The 20499-nt window shown below is 42.0% G+C and overlaps 2 protein-coding genes across 4 annotated transcripts in view; one reads left to right on the forward strand and one right to left on the reverse strand.

The window, feature by feature from the left end:
• The window catches only part of cstf1 (cleavage stimulation factor, 3' pre-RNA, subunit 1), a 22359-nt gene extending 5329 nt beyond the window's left edge, over positions 1 to 17030 (reverse strand). Inside the window, exons 1-5 of one of the 2 annotated variants that reach the window (XM_008410382.2) lie at positions 15238 to 17030; positions 4494 to 4689; positions 3576 to 3853; positions 3309 to 3506; positions 2657 to 3047 (exon numbers count right to left, since the gene is read on the reverse strand). In XM_008410382.2, coding sequence (XP_008408604.1) covers positions 2657 to 3047; positions 3309 to 3506; positions 3576 to 3853; positions 4494 to 4662 — 1036 coding nt within the window. In that variant the 5' untranslated portion in view covers positions 4663 to 4689; positions 15238 to 17030. Of the gene's footprint in view, positions 1 to 2656; positions 3048 to 3308; positions 3507 to 3575; positions 3854 to 4493; positions 4690 to 4965; positions 5077 to 15237 lie in introns of those variants that run through there. The other variant, XM_008410381.2, reaches the window with a different exon arrangement.
• Positions 9036 to 20499, forward strand: part of znf831 (zinc finger protein 831) — a 20846-nt gene continuing 9382 nt past the window's right edge. Inside the window, exons 1-3 of one of the 2 annotated variants that reach the window (XM_017304889.1) lie at positions 9036 to 9126; positions 10810 to 15085; positions 17554 to 17777. In XM_017304889.1, coding sequence (XP_017160378.1) covers positions 10858 to 15085; positions 17554 to 17777 — 4452 coding nt within the window. In that variant the 5' untranslated portion in view covers positions 9036 to 9126; positions 10810 to 10857. The other variant, XM_008410380.2, reaches the window with a different exon arrangement.

Raw genomic sequence — 20499 nt, forward strand, 5'->3', positions numbered from 1 at the left:
CCTGTGCACGGTGGCTCTGGATGTTTCTACTCCAGACTCAGTCCACTGCTTCTGCAGGTCCCCAAGGTCTGGAATCAGCCCTTCTCCTCAATCCTCCTCAGGGTCCGGTCACCTCTTCTCGTTGTGCAGCGTTTTCTGCCACACTTTTTCCTTCCCACTGAGGTGCCTTGATACAGCACTCTGAAAACAGCCTATTCGTTCAGAAATTTCTTTCTATGTCTTACCCTCTTGCTTGAGGGTGTCAATGATGGCCTTCTGGACAGCAGTCAGGTCGGCAGTCTTACCCATGATTGCGGTTTTGAGTAATGAACCAGGCTGGGAGTTTTTAAAAGCCCCAGGAATCTTTTGCAGGTGTTTAGAGTTACTTTGTTGATTCAGATGATTGCTGCTTGTACAGAGAACCTTTTTATGATATGCAAATTTTTTGAGACAGGGATTTTGGGTTTTCATGAGCTGTATGCCAAAATCATCAGTATTAAAACAATAAAAGACATGAAATATTCCAGTTGGTGTGCAATGAATATAAAATATATGAGTTTAATTTCTATCATTACATTATGGAAAATAATTAACTTTATCACAATATGCTAATTTTTTGAGAAGGACCTGTACATCATGATAGACGTGATCAATAACAACAGATCATACGTCAGAATTTTCAATCATTTCACTGAACTCTGATCCAGAACCGCACAGCATTCTGGGGAATGGAGGCAGAGAAAGTGCTTTAGCTGCTCAAACTAACAGAAAACTAAGCCAGCTAGGTGGCATAAACTAACTTACTCACTCACTCTTTGGTTACCTAGCAACAACCTTGAGTAACTCACACAGCAGCAGTTCCAGTTTCACCACCTGCCTCATAACTGCTTAAAAATAAAATACATAAATACATTTGAAAAATGTGAATGGCTGAATGTAGTGTGAAAAGTGCTTTGGAGTTCTCTGCACTTGATAAAGAACTGTACAAAAATATCAGAGCTTCAGTCTGATCTAAAAGCAGAAGGCGCCTGGAACTCTTCTCATTTCTGCTCACCTTGTAGTGAAATTATCCACCTGCTGCCAACAACAAGCTGAGCTTAAAAACCTGCAAACATATTCCTTGAGATGTTTTTTTTTTTTTTTAAATCTTTTCCAATTAGTCAGTTTCACATCTCCCTTCTTATTCTGTCTGTTGGCGTGTCAAGGCTGCTCTGGAGCAGCAGCGACACCAGGAGGCAGAGGTCGGCATCACAACGCAACACTTCCTCTTCCGTAATTGCAGCACAAAGTAAAACCCTCCAAGTTGACAGCGGCCACCGTTGCGCTACAAAATAAGAGTTCATGACCAGTGAAGATCCTGCTTACTTAATCATAAAGCGTTCAGGTTTATCAGTTAAAAGTGTTCCATCTGTCAGAAATTCTGACTAACTTAACACTTCGTTACTCAGAACAGACAGAAGTCCCCTCCAGTTGCAACACACCGTTCCTCAGCAAGTCATGTTAGTGAAATCTGCCTTTTAATTGATGCTGTGAAGTTCCTTCATTTCATAACATGAGTGTTTTCTAGAAAAGTTATCAGAAAACATTAAACCGGAGTTATCTGCCTTCTACAGAATTTAAGCCTGAAGCTAAAAACTGCTTTGAAGAATTCTGTGTAGAACATTTACAGACACGGTTTTTAATCTTAAATGCAAAACGTATTTATTTTTTGGACAGTTTTGGCTTAATTACTGCTCTGAGGGTGTTTTTCTTTCAGCAAATGGCTTTTTTAGCCAATTTACTCCAGTTAGCAATTAATTAACTACTAAACTAGTTAAATATAAAAAATTTTACTGGATGATAAATTGTCCCAAACATTATTGCGATAAACGATGATATTGTTGTTTTGAGCAATGTTATAGTAACAATGTAAGAACACATTCTGAAAGATCAATAAACTTTCATTTATAATTTGCATTTAACACTGAAACTGGAAGACAATTTAAATACTGAAAATAAACAAAACAACAAATAAAATGAATTATAAAGTCTCTCTATACTAAATTGTCCTTCAGAAAATGGGACAGTTGAGACGAAAGCACCAGACTGAAGACTTTTGTTATTCAGTTTTTGGAAAAAAAAAAAAAAAAAAAAAGAAAAGAATGATAAAATATGCAAATTGAAATTACTGTGTTGGATTTAATTTATTAGGCAATTAATTGATTTATTGTTTATTGTGACAAGCCTAGCAATCTGTTGCTGTCCTCTCTTCTTGAAGTCTGTGTCTCCTCCTGCAGTGTGCGCCGTTTGGATTTTAGTACTGTTGCTAAAATTGTTGAACTGGATGATAAAAGTTTTTAGTCTGGTGTTTTGGTCTCAACTAGTGTTTCATGTAAAGGACAATTTTATTTACAGAGACTTCATAATTCATTTTATTTATCGCTTTTGTTTTATTTATTTTGGATATTTAAAATATTTTCCAGTTCCAGTGTTAAATACTCATCAGAATTTAAAGTTTATTGATCTCTTTCAGAATGCGTTCTTGCATTATTATTTTGCTATTATTACCATTATATGACTTTAAAACGATCTCAAAACAACAATATCACTATTTTTCTCAATAACTTGTGGGACAATTTATCGACCAGCAGAATTCATAATTGTGACATTCCTCCCTGAGCGTTCGGACGTTCCTTACCTGTGTACTTGACCAGGGTTCGACCGGTGGAGATCTCCCACAGTTTGGCCACGGAGTCTTTCCCACTGGACAGGATGTACTTGGAGTTCTTGGAGAAGATGGCGGAGCACACCTCTGCTCCATCGTGCGCCTTCTCAAAGGTGGTGACGCAGCGGTTGGAGATGCCGTCCCACAGCTTGATGCTGCCGTCCTTGCTGCAGGTGACGTAGCTGTTGGCGGTGGGGTTGTAGCTGACGCCGCTGATTGTGTCCGTGTGCTGGTCCAGTGGGTTGCAGGAAACAAAGCACTGGAAAGTGTTGACATCGTAGAGGCGCAGCGTAGGGTGCTGCGTTCCCACCAGCAGGAAGTCCCCGGAGGGGTGGAAGGAGATGGAACGCAGCATTTCTGCTTCCTGTTGGGCGGCGGATTAAAGACAGGTCAGCACACGTTCAGAAACAAAGCCGAGGCGAGTCATTTTAGCAACTCAAAATGTGTTATTGCGACAGGCCTTGTAGCAAAACGGAATGTAAAATACTTAAAGAACTACAGATACTTTTGCACAGGAGTGAATGTAAATATTTCATGTCAAAGCAACAGGCACATGGACAAAAGTAGCAGGACATTTCCCAAATGGCCGTTCTGACCACTGAGACAATCAAATACATACAATTACCTGGATATATTTAAAAGCTCTTTTAGCGGAGGGCTTGGAGTAGTCGAACAGTTTCAGGGTGTAATCTCTTGAGCCAGATGCTAGAATCTGTTCACTCGGATGGAAGGCCAGGCAGGTGACTTCATCCACATGGTCATAAAGCGTACGGATGACAGGATGGTTCTCCATGTTCTGCTGCGCCGTCTCGTTCATCATAACCTAAGAGCAGCACAGCGTTAGTGGAGCAACCGAGAATCTAACCCGTCCCCCGCTCTCAGCCTGCCTCACCTCGATGGGCATGGCACTCTTAGCCAGCATGCGCTCCGTGTCCAGAATCTTGATGGAGGCGTCAGCTGAGCCTGTGGCGATCAGCTGGCCGTCCCGGCTGTATGTGGCCACGCGACAAGGACCCTTGTGGGACGTGACGTAGCAGGTCTCGTACTCTGACGCCTCCGGGGACATCGTCTGGACATCCGCGTCAAACTCTAGGTCAATGCCAACACCAGGTGCTACTGTGTCCGAGCGGCCGATGGCATACTGGACGGCACTGTCGTCGTTCTCCAACCCTGTGACAAGAGTCCAGGCTGTACAGTTAGTCTTAGGCAGAGTTGGGTAGAAACTAGTTACATTTACTCAATTACATTTACTTCAGTAACTTTTTTTTAAAAGTTATTTTAGTAGTATTTTTACTTGAGTCATTTTATTATAAAGTATTGCTACTGTTACGCGAGTAAAATTTCTTGATTCTTTACCCACTGAATAAAAAACAAAACATGTTTTAACCAAAAATTCACCAGACAGCCAGCTGCAGTTTTTATTAAATTTTCATAAGTTTTTCATTGACAGGAACTGATTTAGAAATTTTCTTATGCCTGTTATTTTTTTGTAACTTATATGAATTATTGTAATTTCTGTCTTTAAAATATCAAAATTTCCATTTAACGATATATTTTGGTCTGTCTGATGATGTAATGTTTAAATATTAAATGATTGATCGGTTACAGGTACTTTAGTAGACGTTTTACCAAATTATTTTTCACTCTTACTTGAATAACTTTTTACCTTCACTTGAGTAAAAAATATGTTGAAGTAGTGCCACTTTTAATTGAGTACAGCTTTTGGGTTTTCTGCCCTCCTCTGGGCAAAAAACCCAAAAGGACCAAACTGCCGTCACTATGATGAAAGCTGGGCCAGATCTGCTCTTACCAATCTTTGCCAGCTGCATCAGCTGCTCAGAAGGCGACACGACGCTCTGCGGCTTCACCTCATTGATAAGATTGTTGGCAATGTTGGTGTAGCCGTCGTGGAGCAGCTGGCTGATGATGAGCCTGTACAGGTGCTGTCGGTCCCTCAGAGTCGGCTTAGGACGATACATTTTGGCTCACTGCTGCAAAGTAGATGGCTGACACAAAACAGAGAAAGTCAGTAACTATGTCTGCATTAATATTGCAACCTTTATCCTGCACATCGGGTGAACAGACTGTATGAGGCAGAGTCAATGATGCTCCTGTATATTTCTGCAGCTAACATTAGCCTGGATGCTACTGCTAACACCGAGGAAAACAACCGTCGGCTAATTGAAATAAGGCTTCAGTCTGACTAAGCGTCCGGCTTTATTAGAACCACAATGTAACAACTGACATAAGAAGCTTAAAGTATGTCTAAAAGTTCTTCTTACAATTAAAACTTGAAGAATATCCCCAACTGTAAGTGAAGTAAAAACAGCGCTCCTGGACTCAAACGTGTGTTACGTCCGACGTAAGAGTCGTGCTTACGTCACGAAAAGCTTTTTTCTTCTTCTTTATTATGGTGGATAGCAAGGAACTTTATGTTGCATACCGCCACCTACTGTACATGAATGTATAGCAACCGTACCTCACATCCATTATATTAATCCATCCATATTTTCTAATTTTGCAATATAAAGATAAATAGATAATGCTTTCCTTAAACTATAAATATCCTCTATGGTTACTTCAGTTCTGAATATTCCTGGACCCTTAATTATTTTTACTATTATTATTATTATTATTATTATTATTATTATTATTATTATTATTGTTGTTATGTTTGTTGTGTGTGTGTGTGTGTGTGTGTGTGTGTGTGTGTGTGTGTGTGGAGGTAGAGAGCAATATACATATTTGTTGGCAGTATTCATTTTTCTGATTTATCTGTTTCTGTCGTTACCACATTACAGTTACCTTCACTTGATCTCTTTCATGTCTGAAAGAGGGAACTTAGCTGTGTGTGTTTTTATTTCAGTTTAGTTTGCTTTTATCTCTCGTTTATCACTCTTTTTGTTGTATTTGTATTCATTGTTATAATGATGAAGTATTACTGCTGTCTCATTTCCTTTTGTCAACTTGTAATGCAGAAGATGTAAATCAGTGAGAGACAGAAGAATGTAACTGTGTGAAAAGCGTCACTGTTGTTAAAAATAAATAAAAACTAAGTTCAAAGAAGAAATTCTCAGAATTCATTGAGTCTCCTTAAGCAATTCAATAGCAACTCTTTCTTTCTTTCTTTCTCTTTCCTTCTTTCTTTTTTTATTAAAAACTGTAGAATTTTCATTCCTTTACTTGGGACTTTAAAGCCTTCCATATTCCAACAGGAAGTCCAGACAGAATTATTAAATATTACAAATTGTATAACATTCAGCACTGTAATTTCACTATTTCCCAATTAATTATTTCTAACCAAACTCAACCATTTACAGCAAACCTTTCTTATCAATAGTGAAGCATGTTGCATTTGCGATGGCAGACTGTGTGGAATGGATGGATGAAAGGATCAATCTTAGCCCGTCATTAGCAAATAGTATGAATTTGCTACTGCGATGTAACATTTGCTTGCTTGTTGTTTTATTGCTTTAATTATGTAAAGCACTTTGAATTTCTTTGTTGTGGAAATGTGCCATACAAATAAAACTGCCTTGCCTGTAAACATTACGGCTCAAACAGTACATTGAATAAATGCACAAATGACTTGCCATAATCAGAGAAACGTTAGGCCGTGTGTGAATAAATAAATCAGTCACAGCCTGTCAGAAACACAAAGCATAACTGATAATGCATCTGTCGCTATTATGTAAATTGTGCAATCGGAAGAATTACAGATATTTTCCATGTCTTCCTTCTTTACATTCATGTTGTTGATCGTCTTCACAGTCCTCAAGCTTGTAAGTTATCTGCATATAAAAAAATAACCCGAAGAGAAGCTTCCAGACGAATAAACCTGCGAAGTGATATTGAGTTCATCAACTCTCTGTAGTATTACTACAGCTGGCCTTATGCCGGTACATACAGCAGAGATGCTTCACGTGGATTTACATCCAATTTCTCAAACAACGCAGAACTTTAGTAACCACAAGCCGATGACTTGAGAAAGAAACATATGTTGTTCGTTTCTAGTTGCTGCTCACTGTTAGTGGTAAAGACTGGCTTGTAAAGCCTTGTATCCTAGCAACTTAAGCAACATGGCCAGAAAACAATAAGTCAGCAACACGAGACCCCGAGTGAATGTTTTCATATCTGTCTCCGTTAAAGGATTCCTGCGAGAAAGATCAAATGCCATGACTGTAACATCTGAGGAACACGTGCCTGGAGCCATGCCCCCTCCCTGCTGGGCTCGGGGAGGATGGCAGAAAACATGGTAGGAGGTATCCTGTTGCCATGTCAACAGAAAGCATGCTCTTGCATGGACCAGCCTGCAGTTGCCTTGGAGACCAAGTGAAGTCTGTTGCAGTGCAATGTTTGTTTGCTTTCAGCCGATATTCTTTATTAATTTTACAAAGTACACATGTGAAGTAACAACATTTCACTTGTCGCGTTCCCGACATACAAGGAACCTCTTTGTTCAAAGATCTTAAAGGGATAAAGAGGCATGGTCTGAGAGGCCAGAGTGACCGATTGCTCAGCTTAGACGGCCAGCCAGCAGAGTCCTGCAGGTTCTAAACTTCTTCCGTTTACCAATTATGGAGGCAGCTGAGACTGGGACACTCAAAGCAGCCGAAACAGTCAGGACGGTCTTGTGCCTCAAGGCAGTCTTGACTCAGAGGTCTACTAAGGTTCCCTACTAAGGCTTGTGCTGTACTTTGATTGACAAAGGTCGTGAATGGTTAAAACGCTCAAGAACAAGATCTGTTAAAAACTGCTAGGTTAAAGTTACTTGACTGAAGGAACTTCCCACATGATCCCATGGAGATCAATGACCTTTAGAAATGATGCTGTCTGGGTGTTACCATGTTCCTGATTGGTTCTCTCACATAATCAATCAATCAATCAATCAATCAATCAATCAATCAATCAATCAATCAATCAATCAATCAATCAATCAATCAATCAATCAATCAATCAGTCCGTCCGTTCTCTCTGCTTATCCAGATTTGGGGCACATGTAGCAGCTAGTGCATGAGATTAATTGACAGCATTAAGACACTCCTCTTGGTTCTGATTGGTTGATTTTGGTTGGGACGACTCGGGAGCGGTGCATTTCTTCAGTAGCAGCACAGGCAGGAGGTGGAGGAGACTGATCATTTCAAATATTCTCTGTCTTGTAGCATCCCGTCATAACATGGTGACAGTTTTAACAAATATGTAAAAAAGTTATATATAGTCCGTTCATGATTGGGCCAATGTGCTTGAATAGGCTTTTATAGTGGCGCGATGAAAATCACATCGTTTTGTTCTCCGCCTCCTGCAGTCCATGCCTTCTTGTCGCAATGCTCTTGGCAAACGTAAGATGTGTGTCGTTGTGTTTATTGCGTCGCTTTTTTCAACATCATTTAACAAAAACATTGCAGAATCAAACAACCCGAGTGTATATCACTCAACAAAATTGGTCACAATGGACCGGTTTCAGCTCCAAGTCTTCCCGTCTTCAGAGTTTCTGCCTTTCCTTTCCGGCAGTTCGGATTTTAACTTAACTAGGCTTTTTTTATTTGGCTCTTTCATAGATAAAATGAGTTCCATAAAAGGCTGGAGTAGGGGCCGCACAGTGGCGCAGTTGGTAGAGCTGTTGCCTTGCAGCAAGAAGGTTCTGGGTTCGATTCCCGGGGTCTTTCTGCATGGAGTTTGCATGTTCTCCCTGTGCGTTGCGTGGGTTTTCTCCGGGTACCCCGGTTTCCTCCCACAGTCCAAAAACATGACTGTCAGGTTAATTGGCCTCTCCAAATTGCTCTTAGGTGTGAGTGTGTGTGTGCATGGTTGTGTGTCCTGTGTGTCTCTGTGTTGCCCTGCGACAGACTGGCGACCTGTCCAGGGTGTACCMYRCCTCYCGCCCGAAACRTTGGCTGGAGATGGGCACCAGCACCCCTCCCGACCCCACTGAGGGAAAAAGGGTGCAAGAAAATGGATGGATGGATGGATGGAAAAGGCTGGAGTAAAGCTGCTTCAAAAAAATAAAAAATACACACACAAACACACACATTTCATAATCTGTTTGCATATGATCACTTGCTCCACAATCATCCTTACTCACTAAACCGGCAGCAGATTAACGAATAAGACTGCCAGCGTAAATAACAAATCCATTTAAACAAAAGCCTGCCTCTTTGAGCATGTGCAAAGTTAACCACTAAACCCCCTACCCCCTGTGGTTTTGTGGTTAGAGGTGGATCATTTTAACGCTTTAACCCATCCAATTGTTCTCTGTCAGAAAGGATGAGAACTGCACATGTGCAGCCACATCGACATGAGCTGCACCTCACTCCTCTGTCTGTGTCGGTGTGTGAGATTCTGTGCGTGGGTGGAAGTCAGTGGGTGGGAGAGTGAGCATGCGAGGCAGATAGAAGTCAGGTACTGCCTCAAACTGCTCATGGGAAAAGTCAGCCGCCGAAAGGGTAAGTTTGCTTTTGTTGCAGCACTTCCTCCGCCGGCAGCACCCGCTTTCATTTCACTGCAAACACTTTTGTTTTAATGATCCTCGCGGTCCAGCTGATCTCTTAGTGCAGTCTCTGACTTCAACTTATCCTCCGGAAGTCTTTGTTTGACAGCCAGCACACCCACCCAGCACTCTCCTCCTTTCTGCTATACCAGCTTGCATCTTCTCTGTCTCTCTCTCTCGCTCGCTCTCTCTTTCCCTCTCGCTCTCATTTGCATGTCTTCCGCTTCCTCATCACAAGAAACGGTTCTTGTCACGGAGCTGAGAGAAGATGAGATTGGACAGGAACGTGAAGCAAGCGGTTGCAGTCAGAATGAGGCTGTGTAGAGGGCTCTGTCACCAGTCAGGGTGGTGAGTAAACTCTACCTAAATGTTTCCTGCACTTTTTTTATCTGTACTCTTCTGAGTTACCACTCAGTGAGGTACTACATGTACTGTTGTTTGTTTTGTTCCTGCTTACGCTGCCTGACAGCAGCATAGATGGGCTTTCTTCCATTCCTTCTGTGTTTCCTTCCTAATTGTATTCGTTTTAGCAGATTAAAAGTCCATATTTTTACTTTCATTTGACAAATACTGGCTAATGTTTGGCTGAGCTGGCAGAGCGTAGGAGAGTGTGAGATGATTGTAAAATAATTCCACAAATAAAACCAAGATTCAAAGTCACAGTAGAGATAGAAGCAAAACAAAACAAAACAAAACAAAAAAATATATATTTTCAATGCTTCGCTTCTGTTTCAGCTACACGGCTACAGCCCTTTAAACAATACGAGGTGATTTACATGGTGATAAGGAAGTGAAAGCACATTCGGCTCCACATCTGCATACTGTGACTAATGACAGAAAGCGAAGTCTGTGCACACAAGGCTTTTTGTTCAATGTGATCAGAAGTAAACTTCCCTCTGTACACAACACCACACAAGTCTTCATGCAGTGTGGGCGTGCTTATGCTTCACAGCCAACAAAAGACTGAGCTCCATGCCAACTGTACCTCTGTGGGTTTTAAACCCGCCACACTGGAACAAAAAGAAAATGTCATTCGCTTCTCCTAATATACCCTTTGATGCTTCCCATGTGGGAGATACGTACGCGTTGATAAAATCAGAAATGCATCAGCCAGTCTGCAGACTGGAGCAGTCAGCTAACGTTAGTAGCTAATGTTTTGATTGGGCGGCTTAAGGTTTCTTAATGTCCGACAGAGTATTGGATTGTTCCACATCCCCACCTTCAATATGTTTACTTCATGTTTTCCCTCTCTTCTCAACTTGTCTCTCGTTGGATTCCTTCCCATCTGCACTTACAGACCCACATGCCTGCGCGCCCCTCTGCAATCATGGTTACCATTACTCATCACCAGAGTGATGTAATTAGCAAATGGATGTACTTTTGCTTGGGGTGCTGCAGGATGGCTGGACACGTGTGGCAAATATTTATTCCTAGATTTTATCATAATGTGAAATGAAGACTGGCTTTGCCGTCTGACCTGAAGGATTCTGCATATCTGTCTTCATTAGCTGCTTTGTCACATTGCACTGCTGCTTTCTTCACTTTGAGACTTAAAGCAGTCTGCTTGAATAAACTCACCAGCCCTTTTGAGCAAAAAGGCAAAGGAAAAGACTTAAAAACAAATGTCTTTATCTTTCAGGTAATTAGAGACCCGACGCTGGTACATCACGACAGTTGCAGTGTTGCCATGGAGACCGGAAAGCCGACACTATCGAGTGTTCCGGTGCACACCGGCTCTTTCAGAGCACAGGCAGAGAAAAGGATGGACATCCAAACACCTCTAACGGCTGTTTACATCCAGACAGTTCCTGCCGTGCCGATGCAGCCGTACCTTCAACCTCCTGCAGATGCGCGAGAGACAAATGCACTCCATCTGGCCATGCCACCGCTCTACTCCAAAGAGACGCTTCCCTTCCTGACTCTGCATCTCGCCGGTGGACTGCAGCCTCAAATGGGACTGAGCGCAGCTGCTGCTCCAGCTGCAGCTCCAGCTCCAGCTCCAGCTCCGACTCCTGCAGCCAAACCCAAGTCTGCGGGCAAACATGTGTGTCCTCACTGCGGACGTGACTGCATGAAGCCCAGCGTCCTGGAGAAGCACCTCCGCTGCCACACCGGGGAGCGACCTTACCCCTGCACCACCTGTGGAGTGTCTTTCAAGACTCAGAGCAACCTCTACAAACACAGACGAACTCAGGCACATGCCCGACAATCATCCGAGTCAGAGCAGAGCAACCTGGGCAGTCTGGACAGCATGTCCAGCTCGAGAGAGACTTGTTCCTCCAGTTTGTCTCTTGATGAGCAGTGTGAAGACTTGGGCAGCGAGGAGAAGCATGCTACGCTAAGTGCTGCTGAGAGCCCGACTCCTGCTGTTCGGACTCAAAGTTCCGAACAGAGAGAGACAAGCCCAATGGTTTCCAGCGCAGAAACAAATGGGAGTGACAAACTGACAGTTGCGGGGGATAAACAGAAGACAGAAAATACAAAAGAATCTCTGACCATCAGTCGGCATCTCCAGCTTCAGAGACAGGAAGCCACCCTGTTCTCCAAACAGTGGGAGAGATCTGTGTCCAGAGGGAAATCCCAGAGTCATGAAAGTACAGACTCTGGCTTCAGCGAGAGCAGTGACCACTACCCAAGTCCCAGCAGTGTCTTACCTGAGCACAGTGTGGATTTCCTCTCTAAACCTAGCAGGGAACATCTTGAAGAAACCGAGAACACACATTTATGTTCAGAACAAGGCCACGGTGGACGAGACGAAAAAGACTCAGCAAGGGAGCAGGTGCATAAGAGGCTAGAGGAACGGATATCCAAGCTGATTTCGGACAACTCGGCTGTTGTGGAGGATAAACACCTTGAAAATGTCAGACCAAGAAAAACTGTTTTGTCAAAGCAGGGCAGCATTGACCTTCCCATGCCATACACCTACAAGGACTCCTTCCACTTTGACATGAAGATTAACCCGGCCCAGAATACTGGGATGCAGAGACACACCAAGTCTGGTTTATTCAACTCTGTGCCAACTCAGTGCTCCTCTACCACAGAGCATGCCCCCTTAACGCGCAGCAGCTCACTCCCTTTCAGCGTTACCCTTCTGCAGCCCGAGAGAAGCAGCCCAACCTCCTCCAGTCAAAGTGATTATGCAACAGACATCCGCAGGGGTAGCTCTGGCCAGATCAACCCAACAGGTTTATTGAAGAAGCCTGTGAACCAGCACTCGTCTTCTCACCGCCCACTGGTTCGGCAGACAGCCGTAGACTGCAACCACACAACAGACAGCCTCCACACAACTTCATCTGTGGAGGAGGCATGCACCGGCAGTCTCAGCTGCGACAGAGATGCCAGTGACATTATTGGAGAGCCAAGCAGCAGAAAGTTCCGGAGGAAGAAAGCACAGAAGTTTGCTTACAACAAGTGGTACATGTATGGGGGTGGAACATTTAAAAAGCTCTATGATCCTGACAAAAGTGGTGATTCCACTGCTCTCAAAGGCAGGAAATGTTTGACAAACCTGGTTCATGAGGCAGCTCAGGGTGTACAGAAAAGGGTCTCCATGGTTCAAAAGGAAACAGTAACAAGATCGGGCTCAACGGTAAACTTCTCAACCAGCAATGCAACAGCAGGTCATCTCTCTGCCAATCTCTCCCTTGTCTCTTCTGTGGATCTAAATGTAGAAACACGTCACCTTCATTCAACAAATAGTTCTGCTAAGGCTCCACTTACAAGACATTTGTCTCTGTCAGTATTGCCTTTATCTGCTACCAGATCTGTGCCTGTCCACAAAACGGAGTGTGTCAATCTAACAGAGGCAGGGAGATTAGGGAATGTTCCAAAACATTCTGACTCCATGACAGAGCTTTGTGAAGCCCACACTCCATCTGACAGGAAGAAGCAGAAAATTGGTGAAAAAATAATTTCCCCTCTGGAGATGGAGACTACGCCAAACACACTGACTCAGCACCCTGTGTCTGACACTGCGAGCACACCTCCGCAGGGTACAGATCTTACTTATGTCCAAGATGAAAAAATCACAAATTCTCCTGGGCTCAAAGGAACCCTCTTTTTGCCATGCTTACTCAATGCAAATGTTTCCCAGATTAGCACTTCGGCAGCTACTTCAGTCTCTGTTGCTGCAAAGAGCAGCTTCCTCCCCAAGTATCAGTTGAAGTTACCCAATGCCCTTGAATCTGGTCCTGCATCCTTACCACAAGCTCAAAGTAAACCAAAGGGAACAGATGACTGTAGTCCGACTCCCAGCAACCAAATCTTAGTGACGTCTTATGAAAACATATCTAAAAACACTTTAGAGTCCATTCAAACACAAGACCACCTTGCCTTGGCTCGCATGGTTACAAGTGTGTGTCAGGTTAAAACTTCACAACACACCCACAGTTTGTCTTCTAATGTATCTGTTATGCAAAGGCAGTTTGCAGCAACCACAATAACCACAAGCTGCTTTCAAGATTATTCGAGTGGATTATGCAGCGCTTTGTTGCATTGTTCGAAAACTGCAACTGATTCTATGCATAAACATTTACCCAGACCTCTTGCAACTGCAGCTCCATGCATGTCTTTGCCCACAGGAAATAGTCAGACATCCGCTGCCACCATCACAGGTCTTTCGCATCATCTGTCTAACCACGGATCCAGCCCTTTTTTGGGAGACAGGCAATTGTCAACAGCATCGATCCTGGCAAGCCCCGCAAACAAAGCAGATGTTGACTCTAATGCCTCAGTTGTACGTTGTCGCATTGTGCCGTTGGACCAGCAAGCTCAAAATGTTTTTCATGTACACACAGCAGACCTCCATATCTGTCTTCAAATCATATCAGATGAGCAGATGGCTCTTATTGCACCCCAAATTGAACGTCAGTCTGGCCCTAGTCTGTCACAGTTACGTGAAATTGAAGTCATGACCCCAGAAGGTGCCCTGAGTAAGACTCAAACTTCTGACTCAATGAAAATTAACAATGTCACAGAAGTAGAAGAACAACCAAAAGATTCAAAGGAGGGTGTCAGACAGGAGCATTTATCTAGACTTAACTCAGAGAGAGCATCACCCCCACAGTCTGTGCAGCCGGTGAAAGAAAAAACTGAACACAGTGATGCCTGCAGAACTGCATCATCAACCAAATCTTTCCCTCCTCAACCACCATCCCGGCACTCGCACAATAATGGCCATTTAATCACAGTCACACAGACCCGAAATTCTGAAGGCAGTATTATGGCAACCTCTGCTTCAGTCAGAGGTGAAAACTCAGGAAGGAACCACACTTCACAGGCTAAACAAGTTCTATTTCCAAACACTTGTGCTGAGGAGAAATTTTTATCCACTAAGAGGGTCAATCCAACTGGAATGGCCTCACAAATGCTTACAGGTCAACAGAAAATTTGTGAGAGATCATTTTCCACCAGTCCAGCAAATCAGAGCAACATGAAAATCGAACCTCTGGACAAAAGCCAACAGAAAGCGAAACATCCAGGAGGCTTGTGTAACGCAAATGTATTGAATAGTCATGGAGGAGCTTTGGTGTGCAAAATCAGTAGGACAGAGAGTGGAGAGTTCCTCAAACAAGCCAACAGCAACACAGGCATTGATGCATCAGTCTCTCAACTTTCCAACAGTAACCCCAATGTGGTAAGAGAGCTCAACCCACAAGCATTTGTCTTTCACAGTCATCAAATGGAACCTACAAAATCCACAAGTCAGAGTTCAATCAAGCATGCAAACTTGCAACTGAGCAGAGTGGAACTTTCAGACAATTCCTCTTCTTCAATGGAATATTGTCCTCAGGAAATACAGAATGTAATTAGAAGAGAACATTCAGAAAAATCTGCGGGTCAGTTTAACTTACAGCCTGCTTCTGTTGACATGAAAAGATCTGGAGACGTTACAAGCTTCCAGAGCTCCACCACAGGTATGAATTACAGCTTACTTATGTTAAGCATCTGAGTGTTATGTCTTACATAATGCAGGGATATGTCACTGAATTATTTCTATATTCAAGTGCACTGATAACTACAGCAGAGCAAACAACTTACTGCAAGTGTGTGTGTATCCATCACTTACCATTACAAACACAAATTTTGAAGATAGTTAGGCCACGTTCACACTGTAACCTGAATCCTATTTATTATGAAATCTGATTTTTTTTTTCCGCGTGGTCGTTCACACTTGAAAATATATGCGACTTGTATGTGATCTCCAGTCTGAACTACAAAAGTGTCCCGCATGCGCAGTAGAGGGCATAATAACGTCACACATAGAGAGCGTGCTCAGTTTTGTCAGAAATAAAAAAAGAAAAAAAAAGAAGTGCTCAGTGTTTGCAGATGTAAACGTGGATGCTAATCTTACGATTTTAAAGTTGTAAGACCGGAGCCAGCACATTAAAAACTTAATCCTCATCCGCCATGGTTGTTGTTTTTCTTCCGACTTGCGCGCGTATCAGTAAGCAGAGTAGTGACGTGACGTCTGTCCAGTATCAATGACGTTCAGGTCGGAGGAATGCGACCTGGACGCTGTAGAGGACAGGTAGTGTGGGTCGAATTTGAAAAAAAAAAAAAAAAAAAAAAAAAAAAACTGATCTGTGCTGTTCAAATTGACATGAAAAGATCAGAAATAGGTCGCATTAAATAAAAAAAAAGAAAAGAAAAAAAATCGGGTTTGGGTCAAGTTAGGCTGCCGTATGAGCGTAGCCTTCCTCTCCAAATTAAATGAATTCTGATTAAAGAAGCAGATCGTTTGAAAAGAAACCTCATTTTTCTGTTGGATATATGGGAGCAGAAATTAAAAAAGGCTTCATTTACCTGAAATATTGGAAACGTTAAAATTAAACAATAAAAACAAACAAACAAACAAACAAACAAACAAACAAACAAACAAACAAACAAATAAATAAATAAATAAATAAATAAATAAATAAATAAATAAATAAAACATTTAATAGGAGGCACAGGTGTGTCAGGTAAAAGTTACGAACGCATCACCAGTGTTAAAATAATGACTTTCATCTAGATTTTGCTCACATGGCGCATCTGTTTAGTAAAAATGAGTAAACTTATTTGTTGAGCAAAATAATCAGGGACGGGTCAAAGGGAAGACGCTCAGTGATTATTCTCGTCCGTCATGGTGGATCTGACTGAGTCTGATGAATTTTCTGCCATTGTTTTGTTTAGTATCTGTAAAGCTGGTGTCCAGCAGGACGCAAACAGCACAGGAGTTCTGTACATTACCACACTGATGATTTCAGTCCCTGAAAAAATGTAGGTAGAGGCCGCATTCCAACACAAGGTGGCAGCACAATCTAATGACTTTTTCTGGTTCCTGAATTCCAGGAACTAGAAAAATCACGTCGTTTTTTTTTTTGTTTTTTTTTTTACTCAAACATTAAAATGTTTGTCAGGGATTCAGACTGCAGGCGGAAACAATCAAAAGCAGCTTTTGCTTGCTTTTTTCCTGTAATTAAAAGACGGTGGATTGCCGCCAGGATCCCCAGGGCTAACACTCTGGTCCTTATGTTTCATCACAGAATATATGAGTTTGTGTTTGTCTTCCCAGGCTCCAGTAGTTGCTGAAGTTCTCACATTTCTCTTGTAGGCAGGACGTTACAAAAAAATGTCAAGGGTAGAGGACCTTTCAGATAGGCCCGTCGCAATAAACAACAAATCTATAAATCGATTAATCGCATGATAAATTAAAACAAGCACAGTAATTTCCATTTGCATGATTTATTGTTTTTCTTTCTCTTTCTCCCAAAAGCTGAATGACAAAAGTCTTGAGTTTGGTGATTTGGTCTCAACTAGACCTTTTTTCTGAAGGTCAATTTTGTTTACAGAAACTTCATAATTTATTGCATTTGTCGTTTCTGTTGTTCTTTTTTTATTATTATTTATTTTGGATATTTAACATGTCTTCCAGTTCCAGTGCTAAATGTTCATCAGAATTTAAAGCTTATAGTTTTCTGGGGAACCTACAAAATACATAGAAGCAAATTCTTGATTACTTTGCATTTCTAACGTATAAGAATCGTAAAAAGGTGCCTCGTTTTGGGTTCGCATGAGGTCGTGAGGTTGTGTATGTGTGCAGTTTAAAGTCTAGTATGTGTGCAAAGGTGATCCAGAGCTCAGAGCACCGACTCTGTGTCGTGAATAGTTGTCCACACGCTCAGGATGCATCTGGTGTATCCAGATGTGTCCTGAGCATCTGGATGCAGTTGCTCGTTGGGATAGGCCACAACGAGCAACTATGACCGAATGAGATAATTTATTTTTCATCGTGTTGTGAACCCTGATCCTTACCTGAAGCCTTCAAGCAGTAAAACTTGAACCTTAAAAAAAAAAACAAACCCAAAAAACAACTTCTTTATGTCTGTTTTTGTTGCCTGAGGGATCACGGAGGGAGCACAGACTGGTCTGGACTCACAGGAGCACAGCGAGATACCTCTGCAGCCAGACAGCACGGATCACTGGAGACCAAAGCAGAGCCAGGGGGAGCCAGAGAGAAAACACCAACGCTTGGGAGAGCAGGGAAACGACGGGTTGACAAAATCAGACAAAGGACCAGAGACTTACAGCAGACATGTGGCTGCAGCAGACATGAGCAGGCGTAAGGTGAGAAGGAAAATCACTGCCTATGTGTTGAATGTTAACTGTACGTCCTATTTTTCATTATTATTATTTTGGTGCTTGAATCAAGCATAAACGCACTCTCTTAGAAGAAGTCTAGACAAGGTTTGTGTTCAAAATGTACTAATTGCTTAGAGTTTAAAGGTCAAAAGGTCAACCAGTTCCCCCACTTTTACTTAATCAAAATGACCTTTTCAATTTTCATTAATATCTTCAAAGCCAAAGCAGCACAAAACAAAACAAAATTGCTGCATAAACCAGCAAAAAAGTGTGTTTGTTTGGGGGAGAGGGGGGGTCAGGGATGCTGGTTGACCTTTCATGACCTCTATAAACATTTCTTAATATATTTAAAGTGATAGCTGCACAAACAAAATTTTTTGCTGCACAAACGTAGCACACATTTTTGACACCAAATTTTGTCTGATTTGAAGAAGGTGGAAGGGGGCAACTTCACTCAGGTATTAAATAGTTATGTATTTAAAACTGTATGGATGTTTTTTCCCCCTTTGGTTCCACTGTATGATTTAATATACAAAATAAAAAAAAAACAACAACAAAAAAAAAACAAGTTTATAAGATGACTTCTTCCAGTTTGGAATTCTTCCTGTGGATTTTATTGTTTTAATTACAGCTTCAGCTGCAGTCGTCCACAAATCATTCACATATTTAGAAGGCTGCTATCTGAGGACGGTGTCAGAGCAGACGGCTTCTTATGAAAGTGTTGCAGCACAATAGACACATGATCCTGCCCATGTGTAGAAAGTAGTAAAATGAATTACACAAGACGACTCTTTAGTAAACAGTTTAGTCGCAGAACCGCACACAGGGGCAAGTTGATTTATGCCCCCTGAAGGCATCCAGTAATTCCTTATATCAATAATATGGGGGGGCAACAGGCAACTAAACCAGGATATCAAAATTCTTGAGATTGCTTTATAAACTTCAAGTTAAAAAAAAAAACATGCTGGAAGAAAAGCGTGTCTGCAAATTAATTTAATTCTCTTTCAGATTATTTCTATAAATCGTCTTCACTAATATTTGGTTTGTATACAGAAGAAAGAGAATAGCGGACGACTGACCTGGGGGCCTGTGATCACTTTGGGTGGATGGTTGTTTTGTCTGAATAGTCCAGGAAAAGTCACCAGATCTTGTTATACATGCCTGGCCAGAACCTGCAAGAGAGTATGTAATATTTTGAAGTTTCACACGTGTCAAGACCTCCTTGAGCCAGCCAAGGTGTGGAGGAGGTTGAACATTTTTCCATTTGAATATTTGTGAAGCCAAATATGCATCAATTTGCTGTTGATGCATATTTGGCAGTTTAAGTGGGGGAGTGTTGAATAAAACGAAACGAGGATTAGGAATAAGGTCATCTTTCACCGCCGTTGCGAGAGTGTCAAATATTTGGCTCTAGACATGTCAATAACGGCTGGATACACTTTCGGCAGCAAAGCACTGGAGTGGTATACTCTGAAAAGAACCTTGATTGTGTTCAATTGAGCCTTGTATATATGGAGGAAATTTGAACCAATTTAAGAATTAGATCCCACTGACTGTCTGGGATCTCTTCAAGGTCCATTTAAGATAAACAATCGGAGCTGTATCAGGGGAGTCGATGAGGCTATATTTAAGGAAACAAAAAAGTATCTCTGAGCAGAGTCCTGAGTGAGCAAGGAGTCAAGCAGTGACCCTGGAAGACATTTAGCAAATTAAGGTTGGTGGATTTGACAAACAGTCTAGTTTAAAGGAAGCATGAAAAGGGGAAAGTGGTAAAAGACTTTTCTCTGTAAAGGTCATTGACCTTAACTTGGCCAATATTGGAAGTAAGGTTGGAGAGGAACGGAGCGGGGAACATGAGATTTTTAAAATTTTTTTATTTGAGCTTCAGTAGGAGGTTCCTGCAAGCTGTAGTGTTCACAAAACTGAGTTCAAATGTTTAAGGAATTGGTGACCGCAGGGTTTGGTGAAATGTTCTGGCTCTTGAAGGGAAGTGGTGCCATACTCACAAAGAACGAGGTATAGTCCAAGTTTGTCGTTTATTGAACATTCAGAAACTACAGTGGCTTTGATGAGCCACAGCAAAGATAAACAAAGTTAAAACAACTTGAACAGATGATCAACTCTAAACCACTCGCACCTTTTTACTCTCCGTCTCTCTGTCATTTAAGCACACCCGTTGCCATGGCAACCTCCTGCGCTCCACAAGCCGACCAGAGATTACGTTAAAAACATAACAGTCTTTTATGATATTAGGTTTTCAGGCTTGATATTTATTTTGCGATCATTAATAAGCCTCCCTAAACACAGAGGTGGTTGATTAGTTAATTTTAAACTCCTGCTCTGTTATTTTGGTAATGGAACCGAAACGCACAGAATTACGCAACACCTTGTTGCCAGTTCAATTCCCGGCCTGGCGACCTTTGCAGGGGGGCCCAATCTAATATTTTGTCAGGAGGCCCAAAATTCCTGGCGACGCCTCTGGTTCCAGCTGTCGGCAGAAACTCAGAAGTGAAGTTAAAAGCTGAATGAAGCTTCATATCAGACAAAGGAGTCTGAAAACAAAGAATCAAAAGAACTCTGTGAAAAAGGGGAGTTTTAAAGACAGCACTCATCTTTCAGAGAAGCAAACAACTAACTGCAGTGCATTATGGGTAAAAGTGGCAGACAAGTTTGTAGTTCCCATCTGATTGAACAATTCCAGCTCTTG

The sequence above is a fragment of the Poecilia reticulata genome, linkage group LG5, assembly GCF_000633615.1.
Source record: "Poecilia reticulata strain Guanapo linkage group LG5, Guppy_female_1.0+MT, whole genome shotgun sequence".
In the NCBI taxonomy this organism is placed as follows: Eukaryota; Metazoa; Chordata; class Actinopteri; order Cyprinodontiformes; family Poeciliidae; genus Poecilia; species Poecilia reticulata.